Source organism: Calypte anna, chromosome 1 (assembly GCF_003957555.1).
Source record: "Calypte anna isolate BGI_N300 chromosome 1, bCalAnn1_v1.p, whole genome shotgun sequence".
NCBI lineage: Eukaryota > Metazoa > Chordata > Aves > Apodiformes > Trochilidae > Calypte > Calypte anna.
Window position 1 is genome coordinate 24,881,048 of NC_044244.1, and position 27,315 is coordinate 24,908,362.

The 27,315-nt window shown below is 37.1% G+C and overlaps 1 protein-coding gene across 1 annotated transcript in view; it reads left to right on the top strand.

Moving 5' to 3' along the window:
* The first annotated feature begins 1,494 nt into the window (after positions 1 to 1,494).
* Positions 1,495 to 27,315, top strand: part of TFEC (transcription factor EC) — an 85,188-nt gene continuing 59,367 nt past the window's right edge. Inside the window, exon 1 of the mRNA XM_030455546.1 lies at positions 1,495 to 1,695. Within this exon, the coding sequence (XP_030311406.1) occupies positions 1,495 to 1,695 (201 nt within the window). The remainder of the gene's footprint in view (positions 1,696 to 27,315) is intronic.

Genomic DNA, 27,315 nt, shown 5'->3' on the forward strand with positions numbered 1-27,315 from the left:
CTTGGAGAGGTTGTGGAGGCTCTGTCCTTAAAGATACTTAAAACCTAAAAAAGTCTTAAACAACATGCTGTGGCTGCCCTAATTTGAGCAGGACAGTTGTGCTAAATGATCCCCTGAGGTCTTTCAAACCTCACCCATGATGCACTGTATAGTACAAGCCCAGTTCATCATAATATGTTCCGCTGTGGTCATTAGAGACTTTGGAAAACTCTTATTTACTCTATCTTTACTTTATTATTGTTATTTATTATATTTTTTTTCCACTGTGAATCTTGACATCAATAAGCAAAAGGCAGCCCACACACAGGGTGCCACATGTGTCATTTTCCTTCTCTTTATCTAATAGTGCTTCTGCCAGGGCCTGGGCCAAGGAGCAGAGATCTATAGTTTCATGCTGCTCATATTACAAAAAATACACTGCAGTGAAGTAATGACGATGTTCAAGCCTCATTGTGTTTTCTGGGGCAAAGGCAATATGCAACAGATATAAATGTGTTTTTATTTTAAAGGGTTGGAGGCTGATCCCACAAACCCTTTCTAGTGTGAGTAATTTTGATAAAAGGTTTCTTCCTCAGAGCTATTCACATTTGAAAGGAAGGAATCAGTCTTGTGTTGTATGTGGCAGTACAGAAACTGGGCTGTGAAATATTTTCTTCTAAACACAGAATAGGTAATGTGGATCGTTGTTAGCAATGTATTCCTGCAGCAAACGGAATGGTTACTGCATACAGAATCAGTTTACCCTTCATTACTTTTCAGGTTACTTAAAAACATATTGTACCTGCTATAGAGCAAGTAGGAAAGAGAATGTGGAAAAATGAAGGCTTCTCATATCAATTGTGGTGGCTTTTTTTAAACTGGCAGTTGTTCCTATTTTCAAATGTTTGTTTTTACTTTAATGAGGATACCACTTTCATCCAGAGAGATGTGTGGGTCACTTTGTTAGAGGCACTTGCAACACCAAGGCAATACACCAGCTGGAAATTTTGACTTTTAGCTGAATTATTTTTCCCCAGCAAACGGCTTTCCTTTTGACATATTTTAATGTACTTGCACACTGAGAGGAAGAGTGGGTGAACAGAAAACAGACTGTTTTATTAACCCAGCAGTCACCTTTGAGATTCATACATGTCCACTTTTTTCTCGCCTTTGTACCTAATCCCAAGAGAGTGGTATCTGGCTTCCCTTGGAATAACGAAGTCAGTCACAAACCTCCAAACATGATTGTTAACTGAATGCCAACTGTTCCTGCTCATTTTCCACCCCCCTATTTTCCCCCCCTTCCTCCGCCCCCCAGTAGCATGTTAGGGATTTTGTCCTTATGGGTGCCCTTTTACCATAACATGTGTTTGGTTTTATAATTTAAGGATTTATTTTATTTTTTCAGTAGTAGAGGTGTATCATACAAGACATTAAATTGCTGCTTCTATTTTGTGTGTGTTTTATAGTGATTTTTTCAGCTCTGCTAATAGTGGGAAAGGAAGAAATAAAGAGATGCTGCAGGCACTGACTGGACTACAGTTTCAGCTCAGAGGAAAGCTACAGGATGAAGAGTGGACAGACAAGCACCCTCGAGAAGAAGCCCATGCACATTATTCACAGTGTCACATCCCAGTTTCACAGTATCCTGGGTTCAATGGTTTTTTTCCGATGGGAACACACTTTTCATCAAACAAGGCTCCAGCAATCCCAGAGGTACCTATATTACCATCAGATATTTGTAAAGCATGTTTCTCAATGCTGTGCTATCTGCAGAAAGTTATTCTTAATTATAACATAATGAGCTCATTTTTAAGTTCACTGAGATGCAATCCAGGAGACAGGTGAGACAAGAAGCTGTTGGAGTTACCATGCTAAAAAAATACATAGGGTTCAAGAAAAGCAAATGATGGGTTTCTAAACTAATTAGGTTTCATCCCCATTCTGACTAATGATCTAGGGCTAACAGCTTAACTTATTCTCTCTTTGGACAGCTGTCTGTGGAGTTTTCTGTCCACATCATGCCATATTTCCAGCAGCACAGAGGCTGAGATCCAGCTGTGGGGGCAGCAGGGAACCAGGACCCTTCAGCTCTATCTGTTCCTTGTCCAAGGCAGAGCAGGAAACTCCTCATGACATGGGGAAAGGGGATGCTGCTCCTGGTAAATCTGTGTCTGTCAGATGTGTGTTATCATCAGAGATTTGGAAATAAACATTTTTCATGCAATGCTGTTGGCAGCCTGGGGTGGTCCTGGACTGTGGTCTCCCAGCTTGAAGGATGAGCAGTGGGAAAGTGATTTGGTAGCATGGCCACTGTGTTGAGGGCAATATACCACAGCTGGTCACTCACTCAGCCTCAGCAGAGCCTGCACGGGGTGCAGAGAAGCCACCCATCAGCCACCCCATCTCTTACAAGCAGTGCATTGCAGATCAAGAGCTTAAAACCCATCACTGAACAGAGCAGATGGCTCCACCATATTTCTTTTCTGTCTGAATGAGAAGTAACTGTGGTATTTCAGACACCACATGGTGGCAGCTGTTGATAAAGGCTGGTACTACTTTGTTTTAATTTTTTAAAACTAAGGAATGTATAATTGCAGTGAGTGGAGCAGACAGGTAGCCATTTCAAAAGCTGTTACATCAGGAATGCTCTGATAGCTTGGTATCTGATGCACTGACTCTTTCTTCTTATTTAGCAGTAGGAAGGAAAAGAAAAACTAAGTAGAGATTCAGCTGTACTCAAACTCTAAATACAACAATGAGTATTTTAACCTTTCTTTGACTACTAATAAACTTTCCCTCAGTTCTGCCACTCCCTTCTCTTCTGGGCTCCCTCTGCTCTTCTGTTCCTCCAGTATTCCTCAGTGTAGCCTGGGGAAAGAAGTTTAAGAAAATAATAAAGTTTTTATTTATTCCTTAAGCTTTTCTGCCCCTGTGGCATTTGTCTGCCTGTCTGGGCTAATATGCTGTAATGAATCTTCTCTCTGCCATACACACACATATCATCCTATCAATCAGGGAGATGAAATGCTGAGTATGGTAGCACTAACAAGCATCAGAGGGGTCAGTACTCAAGTGCATGCAGTGGCATGCTACTTTCCCTACAGGCTGCTTTAAATTGGGGGAAACATAAATGTAGGTGGCTGGCACCATGTCTTCTTGCAGTCTCCCTCCTTTGGCAAACTTGACCCCCTCTTCTTCAACTTTCAGTCAGTGACAACCCTCCTCTTGCTCCTGGCTGTAAGGCAAGACCGTCACATCCCTTTGGAGGCTTAGAGTTCACAGGACAGGTAGAGCTTGGTCACTTGCAGACACTCGCAGGGGGATCAAAGGGTGCGGAAGAGCCTGTGGGGTTAGTGCTTCTTTGAAGGTTGCAATCACAAGGAAAAGAGAAGCTGGAAAGGGTGAGAGAAAAAATTAAGGAGGTGGCTGAGGAAAAAACAAGGGGTTGATGAGACAGGGAAATGGTGATGAAAATGGGAGAGGGAAACTTGAAGGACTGAGGAAAGATTGGCAAGAATCCAAATAAAGAGGAAAGAAAAAAGATAAAGAAGTATGACAAAAAGATTATGGAAAGTCGTATATTACTGGTGAGAAATACTAGAAGCAGAAAAAAAATAGAGAAAGCTAAAAATAGACCTGTGCAGAAGTCAGGGAAGACAGGAAGCAACGTCTTCCAAAAATCTTAAAGAAGATAAGGTCACCAGAGGAATTTTTCAAAGGCAGGTTTCAGCTTTTAGACAAGAAAATCATGCCCAAGTCCATAATTAAGTATCAGTGTTTTAAGCTATATCCATAGACAAGTTGACTTCTAGTCATGATTTCTTTTCACCCCTTTTGTGGGCTGCCAGCGATGCCATTAAGGACTGACTGTCAGTGCTCTGTTAGTAAGACTTATGAATTGAAGTAAATTTTCTATCAGAGGCTTCGAGAGCAAAGCCAATTTCTCCTTTATTGGTTGTCTGGAAGGTGTAAAGGGATTTGTTGGGAAGAAGAAAGGAATTATAAATTTCTGAGGGGTTCTAAAGTCTATGGTGGGAATTTGGGGTTAACAGCCATAATAAAGGACAGGGCATTATCCAAAAATCCCACATTTTCTTTTCATTCACAGAATTTATGTGGTTGATAGATGTAGCATGTTTGCTATGGCAGTCAAATGACAAAAAAAAATCTAAAGTAGTTTCTCATTGCCCCAGAGTGAGCACTAACGAGGAATCCAGCTTGAGTGAAGATTTGCATAAAATGCCCTTGAGAACACTGTCTTTGAGACAAGGGGATTTGGAAAGGTAGCAAGAAAGGGGTTAGGTTGTATTTTAGAAAAAAGTAGCAAAGGCCTAAGAAAGAGAATTCAAGAGACTGAGGCCTTATTCTGAGACCTCCTTTTGTGACATCTGGATTCAATTATTTCTGTATTGATCAAGGAGGAATTACCTATCCTCTCCAAGAAGGAGTTAACCTATAGAAATACCACAGGCAGTAAGATTACTAGATTTTCTCTTGAAGTATATGTTAGCCTTGTAAACTAAGGAACTTTGGCTTTAGCAAACATCTGGATTGGAGATTTTTAAAGAAAATCAAGAGGAAAGTAGAATCCATTTATAATTGAAAAGTACCAATTTCTGGTCTTAAATGAATATGCCTGGTGAAGTGAAAAGCATGTGTGGTGAGAAAACCATCCTTCAATCAGTGAGCAAAGGCCAGGTTCTACTGTATGTGTTTATACCTGATGCCCTTCTCTGGGGTCTGTTCCAGTATCTTAGTCAAAGTTCAGCTTAAATAATGACTTAGAACACTTGTTGAAGAAAAAGATTACTTTCTTTGGAATGGCTTTTTATCAAATATTAGTTTTGGTGCAAATTTCAGTGGTCTCATTCTTCAGGTAATTAGTCAAAGCAAACTATTATACCAAATTCAGATTGTCACTTACCTTTTTCCTTCTCTTATCCTTTAATGAATACATTTGAATGGAGGTTAAAATTATTTATTTAATATGATACTCCTTCTCCAGCCTCTCCTTCTCCATGGCATGCCATTGCAGCTGTCAGTGATAAGACTACTGTGTGGCCACAAGTTCAGAATTGTGCAATCCTCTGTAAAGACCATTGTTGACTTTTAGACAAAAAGAACAAACATATATTATAATAATTATAATGCTAAAGTATTAATAATAATTAAAATACAAACATTCCAAACAAATGTATTGCCCTGGTGAGAAGGTATTATGAGTGGAAGAATTCTGTTGTTATGGCAGTATCATAAAAGAATAACAGGATTATTCATCATAAATAACAAAAGAATGGCTGACATGGGACTCCATTAACAAAGAATGAAAGAAGGTAATGTGGCTATATGCATAAATGATTTTGTCAAACTAGCTGTATCTGGTTTGATCCTATTTCACTTTGATTGATAGACGGTAAGATTGTTAATATAATACGTAATACTTCTTCAAGATGTTTGATTAGAACCTGTGGAAAATTAACTTTCCATGCAATAACACTGGATTAACAAAATTCATAACTGACAGAGGTGAAAATGGATTTGGAAATGGGAGATTGCTGGTTATTGACATAGTTCTTTGGAGTAACACAAGAGATGAGTTCTTGGCCCTGTTGCTACATAATATATTAGCAACTATTGAAAACAGTTTACATGTATAAGTGACTTCTTTGCTTAACAAATTGAAAAAGTCCTGAAAATGCTGCTGGTATGAACAGCATAAGTATTTTCAACTTGTCAACACAACCAGAATGTTGTGTTACCACCAGAAAACGAAAGTCTTTGTGGCCATAACATAACTGGAGACTTTATCCCGGCAACCTCTACTTTGTCAGAGACTTAGGAGTCAGAAACCTGGATCAACTGGAAACGAGCTGCCAGAGTAGCTTTGCAGCAAAATAAATAATCAATTTGTATATCTAAAAAACATATAAATAGATAAATATTGAATAGAATTAAGAATACTGTCTTACCTATGTATTTGGGGTTGTTTGATCATTAGTGTATTCTGTGTCCATTCAGATCTCCCTAGATCCAGCAGAAAACTGGGAAGGAGGTAAGGACTAGACAAGGAGTCCAGCAAATTACTAATGCATAAAAAGATCTAATTTATCCTGAAAGACCTGGGGACCATCATCTATTTAACTAGTGTAAAATGATGTTTAATGACCTGCAGAGAATTCACCAGCAGCTGTAGGGATTACCAGTGTTGAGAACAGAGTTTCCAATATACACAGCAAAGGGGTGCAGGGGAGAGTGGTTGGAAGGTAAAGCTGGAGTTCCTGGATAAGAATCTTTTGATTTTATTTCAGGCACCTACAAGATAGGTGTTTGATACTTTCCCATAGCTCCCAGTGAGGCCACAGTGCTGCTTGCTTGCCTAGGCTGGGAAAAGCCCTGCATAAGGATCTGTCTGTTAACAAGTTTAAAATCCCTACCCCAGTATGATCTTCTGTATGAGTGGCAGGGGACAACATGCTGTTGCAGTGACTTGGGCCACTGAGAAAGAGGTAAACTTCTCAGACGTGTATAAATAAACAGCAACATTTCTTTGATAATAGTTGTTTTAAGCTGCTGGGGCTTAATTTTAATACTTATGCTTTTAGAACATTTCTGCAAACAAATTTTGTATTTAAAACAGATCAGGTCCAATTCAGATGTTGCTAAAAGAGAAGTCATTGCTCTTTAAATGTATTTTGAAAATCACAAATAACTGTGATATTTAAAAGTCTTGTGCTTTCTCTCATATTTCCTATGTAGGTTGTCTGCTACACTGATATCTTTCAAGTTCTCATTTTGGTATCCTGTTGGTTGCAGCATCTTCCCATGTGTCATACAACAATGCAAACGCTTATGAAAGCTGATTTGTTTTTTGGTGGATAGGCATGTATGAAAGGGAGAAAGAATGGCAAGCATCTTTACTGAACACACTTCTAGCCACATAAAATATATCATCTGCAATCATGAAGGATCTACTATATCTCCTAGAAGATCCTTTTCAGATTGAGGTAAGATACTAATCAAATCAACTCTGGGCTCTGATTAACATCTCAGGGCTTTGCTCCAGACCACAGCCCCTGCAAATGACATATTAGCAGCACATAAGAATATTAAGTTAGAGATATTGCTTCATATAGTAATAGCTCAATAATCTGTTTAAGAAACTTTTTTAGGATCTTCCCTATCTCTGAAACAAATATCTAAGTATGAACTTGAATGCCTTAGTGGCTTTTTGTTGGCAGTGGAACAAACAGTCCATTTAAGATCCAATTATCTGGCTTATCTTAGGAGTTTACTGCAAGTAATATGTATCATGCCCTTGAAGTCCTTTTTTCTCCCTGTTGACTGCAAAAAGTCTGATAATTAACTTGGATGTAGACATCTGTATTTTCTCATACGCACAAAATCAAATGAATTCCCTCTGTATGTCTTTTGTTTCAGAGAAAGGATAGAAGATTCAAAACTTCTTGATTCCACTTAAAATTATCTTATGAGCTGATACTTGAGGGTTAAAATTTAATTTTATGTCAATTTACAACGAGTAACGTAATTGAGGTTATTATGTTTTTAAGTCTTCCTGAACTGTTTGCTGAAACAGTTCCTAGCAGTTCAGTTGTGTGCCTGTTTACTGAATTCACATAGATTCATTGCAATAATTTGAAATACATTAATTTTTAGTGCTACAGACTCATTTTATAGTTGTTATTGTTATGCTTATTGTTGTTCTTGTTGTTCTTGGTATTATTATTATTATTATTATTATTATTATTATTATTATTATTATTTGTACTATATGTAACATATCTAATAATAATAACAAACCCCTTATAGTAGATATTGATGTTTATATAATGAGAAAGAGAAGAGGAAAGGAGGAAATGAGGTGAAGGGTGCAGAAGTAAGGCAGAAAAGGGAAAGGTGAAGGAGAGCAAAATAAGTTTCGGAAGAACTGGAAAGAGGAGGAGCAGAATGGAGACCAAAAGATATGAGTAAGCAGGAAATAAATAGATTTGTGTAGGATCCTCAGGCTCACTCATTATTTTGTAGAATTTTATAGTATCTCTTCTTTTCTTCTCCTTTTCAGACTTCAGAGACTTAATCTTTTTAACTTTACAGTGTGTAAAGTCCCCAGTCTCCATTCTTCCTCCCATATACCTCATCATTTTTTGTCATTTTTTTAGACCGTTTTCTTTTTGCTATGTCTATTCTTGCACACACCTCTTCACATCTGAACACAGCTGTTGACCTACTTCTGTGAGATAATTCTTGTAGCATGGAAATCACTGATGTTGCTGCTACTAAGAGAGTAAGTTCATCAGGTCCATAACCTTCATCAGCTGAAGAAAGCATTAATGCTGGATCAAAATTTGATTTTTGTATCAAATTAAAATTACAGATAACAATTCTTAAGACTTGAAGCTGTCTACTGTCAGGATGGTTCAGTTCAAAGTGAATTGTGATTCTATGTGTGAAGGAGGCCAAGAACTGTGCAGGACAGGTCTAAAAAGAAAAATAGTCAGGCTTTAATGCATGGAATCTCCTAATTTTTTCCCACGTACTCGCAGCTCAGAGCCCTGAGCAGCAGTGATATTTGCCTGGACTATTACATTTAAGTATATTCAGGACATGTCTGGGCAATCGTCTTCTCAGCAGCTCTGGACTCAGTGCCCACAAGCATTCCCAAGAATATCAATTTATTGAATGATACAGCTTGAGAGAATTCAAAAAGCATCTCTTTTGGTAGCCACATGTTTTGCAGTATATATTTCAAAGTATATATGTTGTATAAAGAAGGACTAAACTTATTTGAAAGGGAGAAGCACTTTTAAAATTTCTATTTTCCATGGCAAATTTTAACAAAATTGTGCAATTGTAAAGTCAAAAAGATCAGTGCAAACACTGTTGATCCTGCTTTGAGCATATGCAGGCTTTTCCAGTGCTAATGACAGCAGGCTCAGTTTCTTGTCATCAGCAGTGGAGAAAATGAATCAGCTCCAGAAGACTTGTAAAGCATATCAGCAATTTTTGAAATGCTGGCCCAGAATTAAAAGCATAACAGAACTCCCAGATGCCTATTGACTTCAGTGAAAATGTAGGAACAATGGTGGGAGCTAGAAGTCCAATATAAGTCTATACTTGACTTGACAGTCATACTATTATTCTTGAACTGACAAATGGCAGCCAAGCAAGAAGCAGTCAAGATGAAGGGTCACAAGGGATAAAAAAGCTTTGAAACAGAACTGCCAGTCTCTATGACAAGGGTGGTAGTAATAGAATTTGAAGAGACTTGACTATTGAAGATATTAAGTAATGCACATTGCATGAGTAATTACATAACAGATGATATTAAGTATTCTTATGCAAGTGTTTGTAATTCAGATTTAATGAATAACCAATGGCCTTGTTGTAAGAAGGAAGCCCACACTTAATTTGTGAGATTAATTTTATTTAAAGGAAAAATTCTCTCTCTGAATAGCTTGTGGTATTCAGCCTAAATTAGCATCTGCAGAAGTGAGCAGTTGAGCTTCATCTGACATTTATTTAAGACCAGTGCACAAAGGCTGTGCAGTGGCAATACTTTTAATTGTCAGGGCAATTAGTTGCCGCTTTAGATATCAGAATTGTCACTGAATTAAAAACAAAATAATAAAAGAAGAAGCTGCTGGATATTATGAAAGACCCAGTAGAAATAGTTTCCTTTTTAACTGGAAATTGTTCCTGAATTTATATTGCTCGTAAAAGTGAGATCTGATGGCATAGAGTGGACTCAGGCATAGCAGGAAAAAATAATCATTTTAAACAGTGGTTGGTCTACTTCTTGTGACTTCAAACCAACTCTGAATTTTATAAAAATATGTAAATGCTGGATGCTAGGGCAAAGTCCCTGTTAGTGTTTTATGGGTCCTCTACCTCCCTAGAAAAAAATCAGGATTATATTTTCTCTTCAAGTGCATTAATATGTTAAAAATAAAACCTCCTTGTCCTCTTGCATTATTCTGTAAATCTGAGTTCCTTTACTCTGCATTTGTGTAGACCTCTAAGCAAATGAGATGTGCAAGTTATTAACAATTTTACTCTTATCTCTTACTAAAAGAACTTCCTTATTTTGAAAATATTCATATGATCATATCTTCCAATATAGGAATAAACTGGCCATAGCAAGAGAGACTTCTATTAAACAGTCATCATTTATTGCTTTTTGTTTTTCAACTGTTTTTTAGAAGATCTTTCTAATCAATGTTGCTTATCTACCATGCTAATATAGTAGAGTCAGAAAAAAATGGGAGTCCATTTAGGTTCAAGGCTCTGATCACCAGTGCACTGTGCGGGAAGGCTGTACTCTGGCAGCCTGTGCAGTCACTGGCCTTTGGATTAATATAGGAATGCAGAGCTACAGGTCCCTTAATCTTCATAAAGAATGACAAACAGTCTCTTAAATTCTGGAGTCTCCATGTTGTTCCTTCATCCCTTCTTACCCCCTGCCTCACCAACGTGCAGTTTATCCATTTCAAATCTGTCCAAATTAACTGATTAATTTTAATACAGCCTGTCTTTTTTATCTGTTGTCACTTCTGTAGCTGGACAGAGCAGAAGAACTGATCAGGTAATTCTCTGATTTATAAAGAGTGAACTTAAAATCAAACTCTAGAAAGAAGATAGTGAGATTTTTATTTTCAATATACCAGACACCTCTGGGCTGTCGCAATCCGGCTGTGTAGAGGAAGAGTTTTGCTATCTCAGCTGCCTTTTACTAGCCCTTCAGTGGTGGCAATGCATCTCATACATTCATTCAAAAGTATTTCCAGCCATCACCAAAAGGTCAGTATATTTTTACTGTGAGGCAGATGATCCTGTCTAATTAAGTGGCCTCCTCTACTTTCTGAGCAATGCCAGACAGGGTTAAGTTCATTTAAAGCTATGTTACAATTGAATTAGCTTCTGCACAAACTTCTGTACAAATGTTTCATTTTCTGAGCAAAGATCTAGGACCTGGATGCCAGCACTTTAAAACTGGAGAATGTAATACTTTATTTCAGAGGCAGGACATTAAAAATGTCTCTTACAAAATGAGACTGAATCCTCACGATTTATATATCAATTGATTTCAGGTTTTCTTTTGTTGGAGTGAGAGGCAGAGATAGAGATGAACGAAATCTCCAGATAATCCCACAGGTAGCTGAAATCAAATGAAAATATGATTAGAAGAGTGTCAAGGTGTCATGATTTATCTGTGATTACCTCCAGTCCAGCAAAATAGCAGATACTGAAGTTGTTCTGATTCAAGAGGTAGCACACTTTACTTTGTACGTATGGAGATGAACAGAACATTTTCTTGGTACCAATTTGTAGCCCATATGAGTTGCAGCATGTATCTGTAACTCCTTCAAGGTGCTAATAGCTCCTTTTATTGCCAGCCCTGTTTCTTCTAAATCCTTATTGATTTCTGGCATGTTCTGATCTTGACTAGACCGTATTTCCTTACACTGTTGCTGTTATGCGCACTCACATGACAATTTTTTGTTAATTAACTTAAATTCAAGGCAGTCATTAACAACTCGCTTTACACATGAAAGTACTGCTCCTTTTCTCTTGTGGAGTTCTTATCTCTCATAATGTTAGGGAGTGACTTTCGAAGTATGCAACCACTGATGCTAATTTCCAAATCTATGTACCATCTTCTTGCATTTGAAACAGAGCATTTTGTCATTCTCTGGTGTTCCCTGAAGTGCATTTTCCCACAAATGAAGCATGTGGTTATTGTCAACAGAAACTTGCAATCAGCGTTGGGCTTGATTTCTGCACTAGATGTAATAAAATTAAAAATCCTATATGTGTTGCTTCCATCTGCCTTGACTCACAAATAGTTTTGGGTCTATTTAGCTATACTTCAAATGTCCTGATACATTCATAAGTAAAAGATGATGTAAATATCTCATATTTGTCCCTGAGAAAATGATACAAACAGCTCTTTATAACTGAGACCAAGAAATTTCTGATATGACAGAGAATGTTAGGATATTCCTGTTCATCTTAGGAGTCAAATGTTATCTCCCAACCAGAAAGCACCTCCAGTTTAGGGCATTGTTTCACACAATGGAGAGGCAGATACTCAAAATGCAGTGAAAACGAAGTGATTCAGTGCCCATCAAATACGAATACAAATACAAACACAAATACAAATACAGATACAAATAGAAAATAAACAGCAAACGACTCAGCATGGGTAAAGTAACATAAGAATTATCTTCCCCAAATTCCATTGCCTGTTGCTGAAATCTGTTAGTATAGAAATACAGCTTTGGTCCCCATGACACTTCACCTATAAACACACACATAAATCCTTTCTCAATAGATAGCTATTTGAATACAATAATTTTCATAAGTGAGATTGCTTGAATTTCATAAAGTTGAGAACCATACAAATGTGATAATGGAGAAAAGTGGAACAGACAGAAATGACTCTTCAGAGGAGAACACCTGTTGTGAATGGCAGAAACTTTTACTAGTGCCTATAAACCTAAAGGAAGAAAAAAAATACTGTTATTCTGTAGCCACGATAGCTTTCAAAGCAATACAACCTGCAGCGCTTGTCAGGAAAGCAAAAAACCCACAATAACCCTCACACCTCTAGCATTCCACATTCCACTTATTTCACCCAGGGCTGCATATATATTTTGAGATTAATTTGGTACATGTAGTGTACATTTGCCAAGTCTTTTTCCTATTTAAATCTCCACTTCCAAAGCTATGTTTTAATCCTATTACTGCTAATTGAGTGAAGTTGGCAGTCTTTTTGAGTTAGGTGAAATTCAAGTTGTAATTGGTATCAAAGAAAGACACAATGCAAGAACTGAATATTAATATTTAACTCTTGCCATTTTATTATTTCCACTTGAAAATCACAGCAGTGGTTAAAAGACCTTTTTATGAGTTCATGAAGGTATTGAATTGGTGACTATGGGATGAGATTTTTCATTCATGCAGCAAGATTAGCAAAAATTTCTTAGTTTGTAAGAAGTGGAAATGAAATATTATACTGGTGCCCAGTAGTACCAGTTCTAACTACAGGACTCTTGGTATTCCCGTTATGAATTTTTGCCTGTAGGTTAAGTTAAGGCACTGTAAAATTTTGTTTAAGGATAGTAAACTGTACAAGCTCCTAACCCAGGAGATGTTTTGTTTCAAATCTTCTATTTGTCCTTTTGCAGATGACTGGGAATTGTACCAGTTTGGGATGACATTTTGGATTTGAGTGCTTTTTAAATTACTCTAATTTTAAAGCAGAACATCTCATAAGATATGCACACAATGGTGGATTAATTGCTTATGACTGAAAATAAGGATAAAGACCACCCAGGACAAAGACCACCCATTTGATTTCAGTTCCCTAAACAAGTACATTTTTTTGCCTGAAATTAATCATTCAGCGGTACAAATGATTAACTTGTTGAAATGTCAAGGAAACTAAAAGAAAAGTGGCTACTGTCTGGGTGGCTATGGGAAGAATTTTTACCTCTTGATTAAACAATATTTGGGAAGCCAATTGATGAAGAATTCTTATAAGTAGTTTCGGCTTTTTCCTTTTTTTCTTTTTATTCCTCAATTATTCTGATTTTTAATTGGGAATTACAGGCTTTTGTTGTAATCATACCCATAGTGCATATTCAACATTTATACCCTTGGCACTGCTATAATCAATGGTTTGAGATCAAACTGGGTAGAGACCACAACACAGGAATCATTCCAACAGCACAGTAGTAGCAACTATATTTCTCAGAACTCTATCTTGCTTTAGTATCATGAATACCAAAAATAATTTTTAAAAAGGTGCCTGATAGGAAGTAAAATGATAAGATGTAATGCTGGAAGTCAGAGTAAACAAGTAAAGAGATCAAAACATAGAAAGGAAGAAAAGAAGAGATGAAAATTTAGACAGAGAACATTGAAACATTGAAAACAAAAGAGCAAAAAGGATAGAGGTGGAAATATTGTATTGTCATGACTCACTTTAGGTTAGGTGTGATAAAATATGATAATTATTGCTAATTTTTTCTACCAAAATCGTTGTTCATCATGTGAACTTTACAGATAGTCTCAACAAGTAATTTGCCCAAAATATATAAACAGCTATGGCATCAAAGATGGTTCCTGAGTGAGAGGTCTGATTCTTGCCTTTGTCCTATGTACTGTGAATTCAGACCAATGTACAGATTAGAGATGTATATTGTTATATGCCAGTTTTTCTGTTAATATTTTACATTCATTTACTGCAGAATTTGTTCCATTTGAAGGCCTTGCAAAACTGGACCAAACCTGGGGTCCATACGGATCTAGTAATTTTGTAAGGGGCATTAATACAACTGGAGTCATAGGTAAATCCTCCTGCAGAACAGATCTCAATTGCTTTCTAAAGCAAAGGGGTGTTTTTGTAACTACAGCTGGATTGGAACAACAGGCTAGATATAAGCTTGTAACTTTCATTAGTGCTGTTATGAAACATAGACATATTTTGAAGGAAAATCAGACTCTACATTTTCTTCACATTAAAACCATAAAAAATTGAATTTTGCACTACCTTTTATTATCTCAAAAGAGGTAGATTACAGTTGTAGTCCGAAGGGTGTGAATAATTAAAAATAAGTTACACTGAGTCTTGAGATAAGCTATTGTATCTAGCAGATAGAGCATGAAAAACTTGTCTGTTTCTACAACAACCTCCAGCTGGTTTAGTGAGAATTCTGCCTTGAAAATTTTTCCTTGAAAAATTCCGAATACAAGCAAGCAATGACATCCACTTTGTGCTCCTGAAAGTGCAGATTTTGTGACTTAAGTGACAGCATTATTAATTAAAAAATATCTCATACAGAGTGCTTGAAGAATTTGGTTCATTCAAACTCCAAACTTAGTTCTTTCTGGAAGTTTTTACTTAGTACAAAAGGACAACAACATCAGAATACAAACATTCAGTTCATACATTTTGGGCTCATTTCCTCCAGCATCCTTTTCTATCTATTTATCTTAAGCAATTTTCTGGGCCCCAATGGCATTTTGACAACATCATATAAATTTTAAAGTTTCACCTCCCCCAGTCTCATTGTAAGGAAGGTATCACATTTTACAAGTGAAAATTTAAGATGCAGAGACACAAATACAGGTCGTCATAGTATAAGGCTTAGCTTCCACAAATAAAATGGATCCAGACTTTTTGTCTTGTAAATAATAGGAGTCTGATGCAGGATAGTTGCTCGAGTCTCAGTCTATGATGAATGGGAAGGGATAGGCACCTCCAGAGGAATAATAATAATATATATAAAAATTTTCCTTCTGTTGCATAAGGTCTCCCAAAGGTGCCTAAAGTGATGTAACTTTTGGAGGTCCTTTCACCTGCTATTCTCCAAAAGACAGAGGTTTTCTTAACTTAGACTATAAAGCTATCCCTTAGAGATGAATGTCACTTCTGATGAATTCTCAAAATTATCCAGGACTTGTGTTCAGGTAGGAAATTGCACCAGATTCCTGGAAGTCTTCGTGTAGCAGGTAACTACTGAACCATTCTTCTTGCAGGCCAGATAATCTTCCTCCAAAGGCTCAGTCCACTTCTTTTACACCCAAGTGAAGCATGAAGTTTTGTCTCACCTTTGAGTCAGTGATATGTACTTCATCTTTTTGCACCTGATACAACAAATCCTGCTATACAAATGACTGTGGGATAGAGCTCATGTTTTATGGTAGCTATACAGACAACTTTATGACCTGCTTGTCTTAAAGCCTTGTGCTCTCCTGGTTCTGAACACTTGTAGAAGTAGGACAAGATGAACTGGTAAATGTGATGTTTTCCCATATCTAACACAAAGTTATTTCAAGTTAGATGCTGTATGGTAGTTATCTGGAGTATTCATAATATAACTTTTTTCTACAGTATCTCCACAATAAAGCAAATATATCTTCCCTGGAGCCTGGCTAAGGATTGCAATCTGCTAACTGGAAGACCTGAGACCAGTTCCAAAACCCACTGAAAACAATTTGACTTCACTGAGTTTCAAGTCTACAGAAGCAGCATTTTCAGTGTTACAAAAAGAATTATTCTGTGCCCCCCCCCCAAATAACTCTGAAAACATTTTCAAAGCATTCCACTCCCTACAGTAATACTTTCCAGACACTTGGTCTGATCAGACATTCTACAGTTTTGTATTTAAATCCTTATTAGAAAAAATATGCTATGGAAGGTATTATTGTGGATCAAAAGTGAAAAAACAAAACAAAACAGCAAACAAAAACTTAAGGGGAATCCAGATCTTTGATACCCTCTACCTGTGTGAATAAAACTGAACACATAAAATGAAAAAATCCCAAACAAATCCTCAGAATTTTCTGTATGCTTTCTAGAAATCTTTATACCAACTCATGCCTTCATGTAAACAGAAGTATTTGACCACACTTTCTACAAAAAGAAGTGCTGATGACATTTCAGGAGTGATTCCCTCACTGCTGTGCTGCAGTTAATGGACCACTCTTGTGATAACAGCACTATTGCTTCTAAAAGTGTGATAATCCTCTGTGGATTAAAAAAAACTACTAAAACACTACTTTGTGATCCACAGATTTGTTTCCAAAAAGGATGAAAGAATAAAAAGAGAAACTACTTGAAGAGATGGACTTCTGCCAATATTTTTTCTCCTTATTGATTAATATTAATGTATATATAAATATATATTTCATCCCCTGCATGCATACATATACATGCTTAAAATATCTTTTATAGGTATGTGTGAATGGTAAAAGTTCAAAGCTCTGAGAAATGGCCCATTATCACTTCACTGTATAAGGTGCTGTCAGGCTTATGAGCAGTCAGTTAGGGCCCCAAATGCCTGTTTTCTTCATTTCCTACCTGTCTCTGTTGGGTCAACAACATTCATGTAGTTATCCAGAACTACACTGTCAACTATTTTTTCCTACATTTATTTCTTTCACAGCTGGAAAATGAATCTTTCTCTTAATATAAGTATATTCTTAGTTTCTTATGCAGCTCCTTGCTGCCATTGTTGGCTGTATGCAGCCATTCGGTTCACTGATCTTCTTTGCAGCTCTTAAGTTCATCATGCATGTCAGTCCTTTCATAGAGTATTTTTGAGATACTAACTGAAAAGGGAATTTTACCAGGTGAATTATTAACTAGTACTCTTAAGAACTTGAACAAATACAATAATATAAATCTTTAATGCAATGTGTTTTAGTAAGAAAGCTACTAGAATTCAATTATTAGTCAGCAGCTAGATTACACAAAGCTCTGATGGTATGTTTGAACAAATCCTAATACTTCAGAAACTTAACAGTAAGAAGATTTGAGTTTACATGCACCAACTTGAAAATCCACTTGAGTGTAGATTGATTCATATCTGATTTTTGAATCTTTTTTTGCATTTTTCCCCTCCAATATCTTTAACACTGTACGTATAAACACATATTTATACATACAGCTATAAATATGACATCAGATTTTTTCTCCCATACATGCCCTTGCACACAATTGTTTCTACCTTTTCTGACTGCTACTTGCTACATATTAAAAACACTGATATTGTATCTTTGATCATACCTATTCTTTCTGAATAGGTATGTAAATAGGGGGTAAATAATTTATGTTTTATGCTTTATGTATAGAGGAAAGAGTCCAGAAGACTTCCAAACTTAGATACCACACATGAGATGGAACTTCTGAAAGACCTTGCACAGGGCTGTTCCTGTGGAAGTTTCAAGGAATTGCTATTGACCTGATCAACAGAGCACTTTCAGAAGCCTTAGCTGTGACTGAAAGAGCTCAGAGTTAGAAGTTATTGGATAATTCTTGTTTCTTCTCCCAGATCAGTGCCCCAGTGTGCAAAACATTATATACACATAGCGAACAACTTCCTTAAGGGCTTTACAGCTAGAAAGAACTTTATTGACAGAGAGCACATCTTAGAATTCTAAAGTGTCAATGTCAAATCCAGCACTGCAGAGAAAAGTGGAGGGGATAGCAGTAATCATTCAATGCAGATACAGAAGTTACGTGTTTGTTTAAGTGCTGTTGGCAATTTCTTACTTTTCTACATTAAAAATGTAGTTGGAACTCTATCCAAAATAAAGAACTGTTGTCTGAAATAAAGAGCTGTTCTCAGCTCTGGGGCTCACTTCATGGAGTGGAGCTGGGGGTTATGAAAAGCTCTGAAAAAAAAAAGCTCTGAAATCGTTCTATAATAATCAAATATATCTTAAAAGCTAGGACTCTTTGCAAAGTACTTTTTATTGGATTCTTCACTATAAGACTCCAATATTTAGAAATTTATAAAACCGAGGTATAGAAATTCTCTGATGCACAGAGTCTGCAGTCTCCACTGCCTTGCTCCAAGTGAACTATTTCATCTCTGCTTTACATTCTGTGGCATGGTTCAGGAGAGTGAAGGTGTCAGCACGCATGGGCAGATGTCTGTGCAGCTGAGGGTTGTGTGATATTGCCTGGATTCAGCAGCAATCTAAGTATTCACACCAGATGTGTTTTTCAAGTGAGACAGGAGAAACCAGTGGGAGAAAGCAGCCACACACTGAGATGTGGGCAGTCTTCTGAGCATCTCTCAGGTTAGATCCCAGGGGCTCCAGCTGCCCTCTTCTACCCCATGAAGGTGTAGATAACTGCTGATAACACAGGGGAGGGTGGCCTCCCTTCTTATGTGATATATTCAGCATTTTTAAGAGGCTAGATTTTTGGGGAATGTTTTAGTCTTTTGAATTTTCAACTTTATAGTATCAAAAACCCAGCTTGGCACCTTTGACTGAAGGTACTCTTATGCTCTGCTTTAGAAATTGTTAATATTCATCTGTTTCTAGAAAATATTTTTATTTTTAGGTATTAAAAACTACTGTTCCTTGCAGACAAATTACTTAATATCTGGTTATGTTTGGTCTATTTAATGGGGAAAAAGTCGAGTCATGGAGTGTGATAGATCTGTATTTTATACATGGATACAATCATGTAAAATAATTTACTTCACATTTTAAAATTTTTTTTAGTTTTGATGCTAACATAGCTTATAAAAATAGTTTGAAGTTGAATATTCAATAAGTATGAATTAATGGATGATGGTTTCTGCATTAGACCAGTCAACAGGTCAGTCTAAAAAGTGGGGTCAGAGGTAGTGGTTTGTTTAGACTAACAGAACTATTTTGCACACTCTTCACCTGAAGATGGAGCTTGAGTGGTTCTGAATAGATATGCAAAGTACAACTTGTTCATAGAACTATGAATAATAACCTTCTCTTTGGACTTTGTACAGGGAAAGAAGCCCCATCTTAAGCTTATTTAGATTCTTGTGGCAGAAAAATGAAATCTATAAACAAACTTTCTCTCTTTAATGTTCATGCGCTTTCCTATGCTCCTGGGTGTTTTACAGATTCTTATATAAGACTCCTGTAATTATTGAACTGTTCTCTTGACCTGGTTGCTTGAAGGATATTGGATTTCTGTTATCCGTAAATGGAGATTAGCAGTCAGATCACCTCAAGTGCTAAAACACTGCTGTTTTTTAAAAACAAATTAATTACAAACAATTTTTTTCCATACCTTGGACTTGAGTATTCACATTTAACTCATTGTAATAGCTGTTGAGTGATGTGAGGATGACATTCCCTGAGTAAAGTTTTACTAGGCATTCTTATATCTGCAATAAAATGTTATAAACTAACTGGTATCTCTGAAAACCAATAGTTACAGAGTTGAATAATTACTTAAGTAACTAATAGTATGATTTAAAATAACTAGAGCATGTCCTCTTTGGCTGCTGTTTTCTGTTTATTTCAGTGACCCCTTTCGTAAAGGACCTCTTGGCTTTGCATATTGGATCTCAAAGGACACTCTGAGGACCCAGTTTTACTTCTTTTCTTTCCCTTCTAGCTTTTCAGGTAGAGGCATTGATTTCACAGTTCCCAGCCACAAGGCAGTGACTGTAAGGACCTAATATTAGTGACATTTGCTGACACTGCCTGCAGGAGAACTACTTAAAAAGTAGGGTATATCTAGTTGTGAATTGGCTTGGTCCTAATTAAGGTAACTCTGATTTGTGCCCCCCCAAAAATTATCCCAGATCCCTAAATTTCTAGGATCATAGGAGCAGGAATGTGGGTATTGTTGATGGCAGACTAAAAAACATGGAATTGGTGTCCAAACCTGGGAAACAAATATCCTCCCCAGTATGGGTGAAACCAAGGAGTGTCATTTTCTGGAACTGGAAGCCCACAAGCAGTTTGAGAAGAGAAGGCTGGGCCTTGACCACACAGAACAGAATGCTTTTATTTATCTTATCTTTTTTTTTGTATTCTCATGACTAGTTATCTAGTTTGGACACGGAAATATTCCTAAGCCCCATATAAACAAAGAAATGTGATACTGTCCTTTCATCACCTACAAGAGTATTCCTAGAGTTTGTCCCTTGATATATAAAGCAGTGTCTACCTCTCAATTTAACAAAGAATCTTTCTGACAAAAATAAAGCATGGAGAGGAACAAGGAGAGGTATAATGAAACATACTAAAATATTTCTTATTTCTACCTGTGCAATAACAATACTAAACACTATTCTTGTAAATAAAGAAACAAGCATGTTGGGAAGAAAACAGGGTTGCCAAGGCCAGTGACCTCCACAAAGACCAAAGGAGATGATTGTGAAACATTATCTATCCAGTTCATAAATCTTTGGCCTCTATTGTGTAAGGCTGAGTGAAAACATTTTAGGCAAAGCTTTAAAAGAACCTGGAGAACTGTACAAAAATGCCAAGAATTGGATTAATTGGCATAATACAAGGTGGCTGGGCACAGTTGGGGAAAGTGTCAGTGTAGGGAGAATCCCTACCAAGTAAGACTGTCTGTGCAATTAGCTATCTGAACTCTAACCCTTCCAGAATAATTAATGAATAACAGAGGGGATCAAGACAAAGACACAAAGTGATTTGGTGGGTGCTAGCAAGTAATACATCAAAGAATGCTGGTAATTGGCCCTGTGGCTTTCATTCTTTGCCCTATTTCTTTCAATTCATTGACTCAAAATAATGGGTTCAGGTTCATTATCAACAGGTTTTAGCTGCAAGAGCACAACACTTCAACAAAGCTATGATTGTAACAGTGCTGGTGGTTAAGTAAAAAGTTGTAGACTGTAGCACACTCCCTTGAAAGGGAAAGTAGCAGCATAGTCATAGGCTTTGTCTTACATGAAACGGTTGGTATTCACGAATTTCCTCTGAGTTTTCTAACACTTGGTGTTCACTGAGGTTACAATGCTGGAATACAGTTGGTATGGGCAGGTATGTATAACTCCCCTTCAAACCTTGTTATAGCAGTAGCACCTATATATATTCTGTTCCTTCAGCTGTAAGAAATGAAATAGATTTCTTGACATCATGTGTCACATGTACATGACATTATTTGCATACTAATGGAAACAGTTTAGATGCTTCCCCCCCCCCCCATTTTGGAGGCATTGCAGTAAAAAGAAACTTAATTACTTTTAATCCATAAAATATCTTTCTGATCTGCAAAATTTTACTAGAAAGCTTGAGGGCTTTTTTCAAAATCAGAAATGGCTTCTCCACTGTTCTGTTTTGTTTTTAGTGTAAATGTTGTTGCAAGATGTTGATTAAGTAATTAATGTATTTAATTAATTAGAATAACTTTTCATAAAAAAGAAGCAGCAGAATATTAGAGCAGTTTTATTCAGTGAGTGAATGATGAATGATGTGCATTTTTGCTCTTCTGTTTCACTTTTTCATCATTGTTCCTCCATGCTTAAGGGCTGTAAGATATGTTGTTTATTATTTTATTATGGTCAAATTAAATGCAAATACATTTATACTTAAAAACTGTCCTTTTGTAGTAGTATTTGATTAGCATTAGAAGCAATTTAAATTTTAAAGGATGTCTATGAGCACAAATGGATGCAAAAATTTTTTTTTTAAAAGAGATATTTTGAATTTGGGCTCATACTAAATATGCAAAATTCTGTAAACGTTTAAATCAGCAAACTGTGCTCCATATTTTATAGACAACAACATAAAAACTTCCCAGTACCTCTGACAAATCTCTTAGGCGGAAGCTGCTGGTGCAACTGTTAGCTGCCTTAGTATTACAGGTCAGATTCTGATCTCTACTATGTCACTGTCTTTTTGAAATAGCTTGAATGCAACTTATGCAGAATTTCATTTTAAGAGGACTGTATAATGTAATTATGAAATCGTAAAATAGAATCTTGCATTATATTAAACTTAGATTCAAATTTTCTAATTTAACTTGTGCTATTTCATTTTACTCATGCTCAATTTTTGTCAATAACAATTATTAACAGAATATTAAAAAAACCCAGTATGATTTACCAAACTATACATACAGGTATAAATATGATGCGTGACCAGTAGCTTCCCCTTCTTTAAATGCACCCATACTACTTAAAATAATGTTGTCACTGATCTGTATGTAGTAGTTCTTGTTATCTTCCATAATGCAGATTCATCCACCTGAATACATGCCTTATCCATAACATTGTCCATGCTATGGCCAAAAGTATCTTGGTTTGGAAAAAATTTATTACCAAATATTCTAAACCGAATATTTGTTTTTGATAAATTCCAAGTCACAATTCCTAGAATTTTTCAAAAACAATGAAATATTTGTAGTAGGACAGTACTTAGCACTGTGAACAGTGCTACAAGCCTGGTGTGACAAAGCTGTTAGTCAGAATTTTTGCATTTCCCCCTTCCTGATTCCATCTGGTTGTCGTAGAGTTTTCTTAGGCAAATCTCAGCATGACTTAAGCAATATATGAAATACTTTGAGAGAATTTTCAGGTTGTCACTTTTTTGAGTTAAGACTCTAGTTCTTAAGCTTTTATAGAACTGAGGATGTATTTTCCATCTGTTCGCATCATCCATATCGCATGATATGGATGTCATAAATCTTTAGAATAATGTATGTTGAAGATAGCAAACATTTAGGAGACTGCTATTTATTTTAGTCTTGTCATTGTTATATATCATTAAAATAAATATCTAAAAAATATTTACATAGTGAAAAACCATGCTCACTGTGCCTTCTATCACATATAACTCAAGGTCCTGAGCCGATAAAATACTGGCTGGTCTTGTCCCAGAGGTTCTCATTTTTTCAGAAAGTTGCTTCACTTTTTGTATAATTTTACTTTCAAGTGAATAACAAGACTTTGGAAGAGAATGAAAATCGTTATTAAAAATACACACAGGCTTGATCAAAATAACTTTGATGGCTAGAATGATAAGAACAGTCATTCTCTTTCTTTGACAGGTATTTTTTGGTCTGAGATTTGAGGGCACTGATATTGATTTAGAAAACACTGTGGCTCAATTTTAAATGCAATGTAAAACTTTTCCATTTTCTCACCTATCAACCTCCATAAAAGAGCAGCTGCTCTTGCAGGGAAAACTGCTTTTCTCGCTTTGGGTGTCAAAATGCATGTATGATGTGGGGCTTATCTAAACAGCTCCCCTTGATGTGGAAAGAAAGCCTGTCTTTATTCAGGGCATGCCTTCTGACTGAAGCAGCTAGATGCAAGTCTGGATCCCTAGGCTAGGATATGGACTCCCTTGAGATCACCCTTTCCAGCAGGCACCCCCAGCTTTTTTCCTGTCTCTTGCAAATGCCAATGGTAGCCTCTTACTCCCCACTCCTCCTTCCCACTCTCCTGAAGGCAGCTGCACCTCTGGCCCTGATATCCACACTTTCTCCTCTCCAGAGAAACAGCAGCAAGCTGAGTGCACCTGGGAAGTTGGTTAGACCTTGTTATCCCACAGAAAATTTCCCAGGAACACACAGGGGGTTCACACTTTCTACCCCTGGTAATTAAAATTACTCTTCTACAGTAAAACTGGATTCAGTTTGACAGCAGAACTACCCATATATGGGAAAGACAGAGGAAGAAGAGCTGAAGGACAGTCCTGTCTCTCAAATGTGCTCAGTTCCTGTCTTTTAGTGAGAACAGAAACAACTTCAGGCTTTTAAGGACATTTAGCAGATGAGAATTAGAATACACCCCTTTGCGTTGCTTCCTAATAGAAAGTGCACAAAGGCTGCAAAGGAGAGGGGAGTCTTGTTTGCTGAAAGTCAGTTCCTGTTTCAAAGGATGACCTCCTTTGAAAAGAGGTCTCTCTGCCTGGCGTTCCCAGAGGAAGGGACCCAGGGGCTGGATCCATGCTGGCCTACAGTCAAGGAAGTGCTGAGCTTCCATTCAGCTTCCCTGAAAAAAAAAGAAAAAGCCATTTCAGCATAATCTTATGTATCTTTGACTAAAAAACGGATGCTTTCTAATGTAAGGTCTTCATTTGACTGATACTGTGTGCTTGGATATCTCAAAGGATGTAAATTTAGCTAAATCCAGACTCTTCTTAGAGATAATCTTAATTTGGTATGGTTTCATTCAGCCTGTTTTCCATTGCCCAGGCCCTACTAGGACTACTAGTAAAATTTGGGCTAAATGGATATGTGAGGGAAAATAGTAATTAAAAAAAAATTAAGGTGCCAGAAAGGGAGAAGGAAAGGATGTCAATAATTAGATCTGGGGATTGAAATCTCTGCTTCTGGTTTTTATTATTAAACAGTGTACAAAAGTATACGTACTTTACTAGCAAGTATCTTAAAACCCCCAATATTTACCAGGACAAAGATTTTTTATATTCTTTGGCGAAATTTTTATGTAGCAGGGTAGTATTACAATAATAGGATTTTAATTTATTTGTTTCTCTACCAGTGAAAAAAGGAAATGTTCATACCTTGGAGAGGGGATAGAGCTGACCTCTGTTATCAATAGTTTTTATACTATCTCACAAAGTGCATTCCTTAAACAAAAGAACAAGAAATCATCTCAGGGAAAAGGGTGGCAGGATGCTAGAGGGCAAAAGGATGCCGAACAAAGAATCCTGACCAGCCATTTCTCATGGAAATCAGTGAGGTAGAAGCCACAAACAAAAGGGAGAATGCTTTATATATTTCATCTGCTAATGTACCATTGGCCAACCAAGAAGACAGTGACTAGTCCATATATCTCTCTTCTCCAAGGCCAGGCTTTCCATTGCTGCCCCCTTTACCACCCTGACCCCCTCTATGATGTATTTTTATAACACTTACCAGAAATTTCTCTGTTTGGACTTCTAAACAAGTTTTCTCATTTAAAGGAAAAAAAACAACAAAAAAAATCTGTGAAGACTAACTTGTTTGTCAAGCTTTGAATCCATCTCAGCTTTTCAAGTTTTCCCTGGGGAGTGGGTCTGTCCCTGTCTAGAGCAGAGATCAGGTGAAAGAAACAGCAGGTCCAATGAATTTTAGTTCTTTTGTTTTGCAATGCTGTGAGAAAAGCAATGGCATCTTCAGCAGCTTTGAGAGAAAGGAAAGCATCTCTGTTTCAGTGTCTGAGGTGGACAGTGTCTGAACTGTCTGATGTTTTCTTCCCTGTATGGCTTTTTACTATACCAGGCAATTTTCTTGGTTGCTGAGATCAGAGGCACCATTAACTCCTTTCAGTATTTCTGTAAAACTTGTGAGCTGACACTTGAGCTTCAGCCCCCTTGCTTTTAGTTTTGAGCAGTGCACCAAAATTTTTTGTGTGTGAGACTTTCAAAGTGTTCTAGCATCTATCAAGTAGAGAGTAATTAAAAAAGGAAAATACTATGATGTAGCTCATGTCTCATTGCCTGTGTATCTCAATTCTTGCTTCTCATTAAGGGTTAGATGAATTCTTTACTCTAAGGTTAAAAAGAGACTAATATGGTGTGAGAGAAAATGGGTGTTTCCTGAACAGGACTTAGGGATCTAACTCCCATCTTTGAAAATATTTGAATTTGAAGATTCAAATATTTCCATAGCAGTTACAGCAGCTATAAAAACTGGGATTAAAAGAAACAAAATTGCCTCCCTCAAGGCTTTAGCATATAGGTAGTATATAAAGGAAAAAAAAAAAAAAAGACCTAAGGGACTTAGCGTGATTTCAAGTTATTCATAATTTGGACAAAATTACTGCATTACAAGAGCCTATTCCAATTACAGAATTTTTTAATCTCAATCCAAGATAAACATGTCTTCAACACCACATACACCTGAGCTGCCCTTTTAAATGCCCAAAAACCTTGATCCATATTCAGGGCTTCTTTTCCTGAGTCTCCCTGCTGTGATGAAAGAGCCATCTCATCTCATATTAATTTTGTCTCAGCACAAGGAATATTATTATGCTATAGCTTTTAGGGCAGGTTTTTTTATATATTCATGTGAATTTTAAAGCTGTTAAAGTAACAGCTAAAATTTCCACCTCACTTCCAAAAAAATACATTCTGCTTGTGAGGGGAAGGTGGTGTTACGCAAACTTTGCTGTGAGCAATTGTCTTTAGCAGCCATCGAAAGTCAAATATAGAACCAAATTTCTAGAAGTTCCTTAAGAGGCAAACCTTGTCGCCACCCTTCATGGGAAGGGAAGCAGGATCTGTAAAACCCCCGGGTGCTTGCTTCCCTCAGCATTACTGATCTCCAGCCAGCTGGTCCCGTCTGCCACCCACACTATGGGTAAGGAGCGGGGGTGAGTACCGGGACAGGCAAGTACCTGCCTCCAGGGATCGTTCTGCTTTCTAGCAGTGGGGACAAGCAGTCTGCAGAGTCTAACAGGGGTTCAGAGCCCACAGGAGTGGGTGTAGGGCCTCTCAGCAGTGGAGACAGCCCAGGGGAGAGCCCGAGCATCCACCTCATCCCAGTGGGTGGCTCCCAGCTTCCCGGCGGGGGTGTGCAGAAGCAGTGACTGCTCAACAGTGCTTAATTGTGCAGTCACTCATAATCGATTTGAATGCTTGAATATTTACTGCCATTGAACTTGCAGTGCATTTTTTGTGGCAGGAACTGGTTGCTTACAAAGATATTTTCAATGCCATCTGGATTTGGACAGCATTACAATTAAGCTATTGTAATTCTATAGCCATTGAATTGCAACACAGATAACTGGGTTGAAGTTAGACCATTAACTTAATATCTGAGGGGACAAGAAGATTTAATTTCCCTGTTTTATAAAATTAAATGTTGTACTACATAAAACAGTATATGCCCTTTATTGATTATTTACACAAAGCTTCTTTTGTGGAAGTTTTGCTGACAAATTCAGTGCAAGACTGTATTCAAATAATATTTACATCACATCATACTTCTCCATTTTGCAGGTTTCCCCTTCCTCTCCTTCATTTTTTTATTTAATTGTGAAAGGATTTTTAGAACTGTGGGGACTCTAACAGTGATTTGTGTACAGATGTCTATGG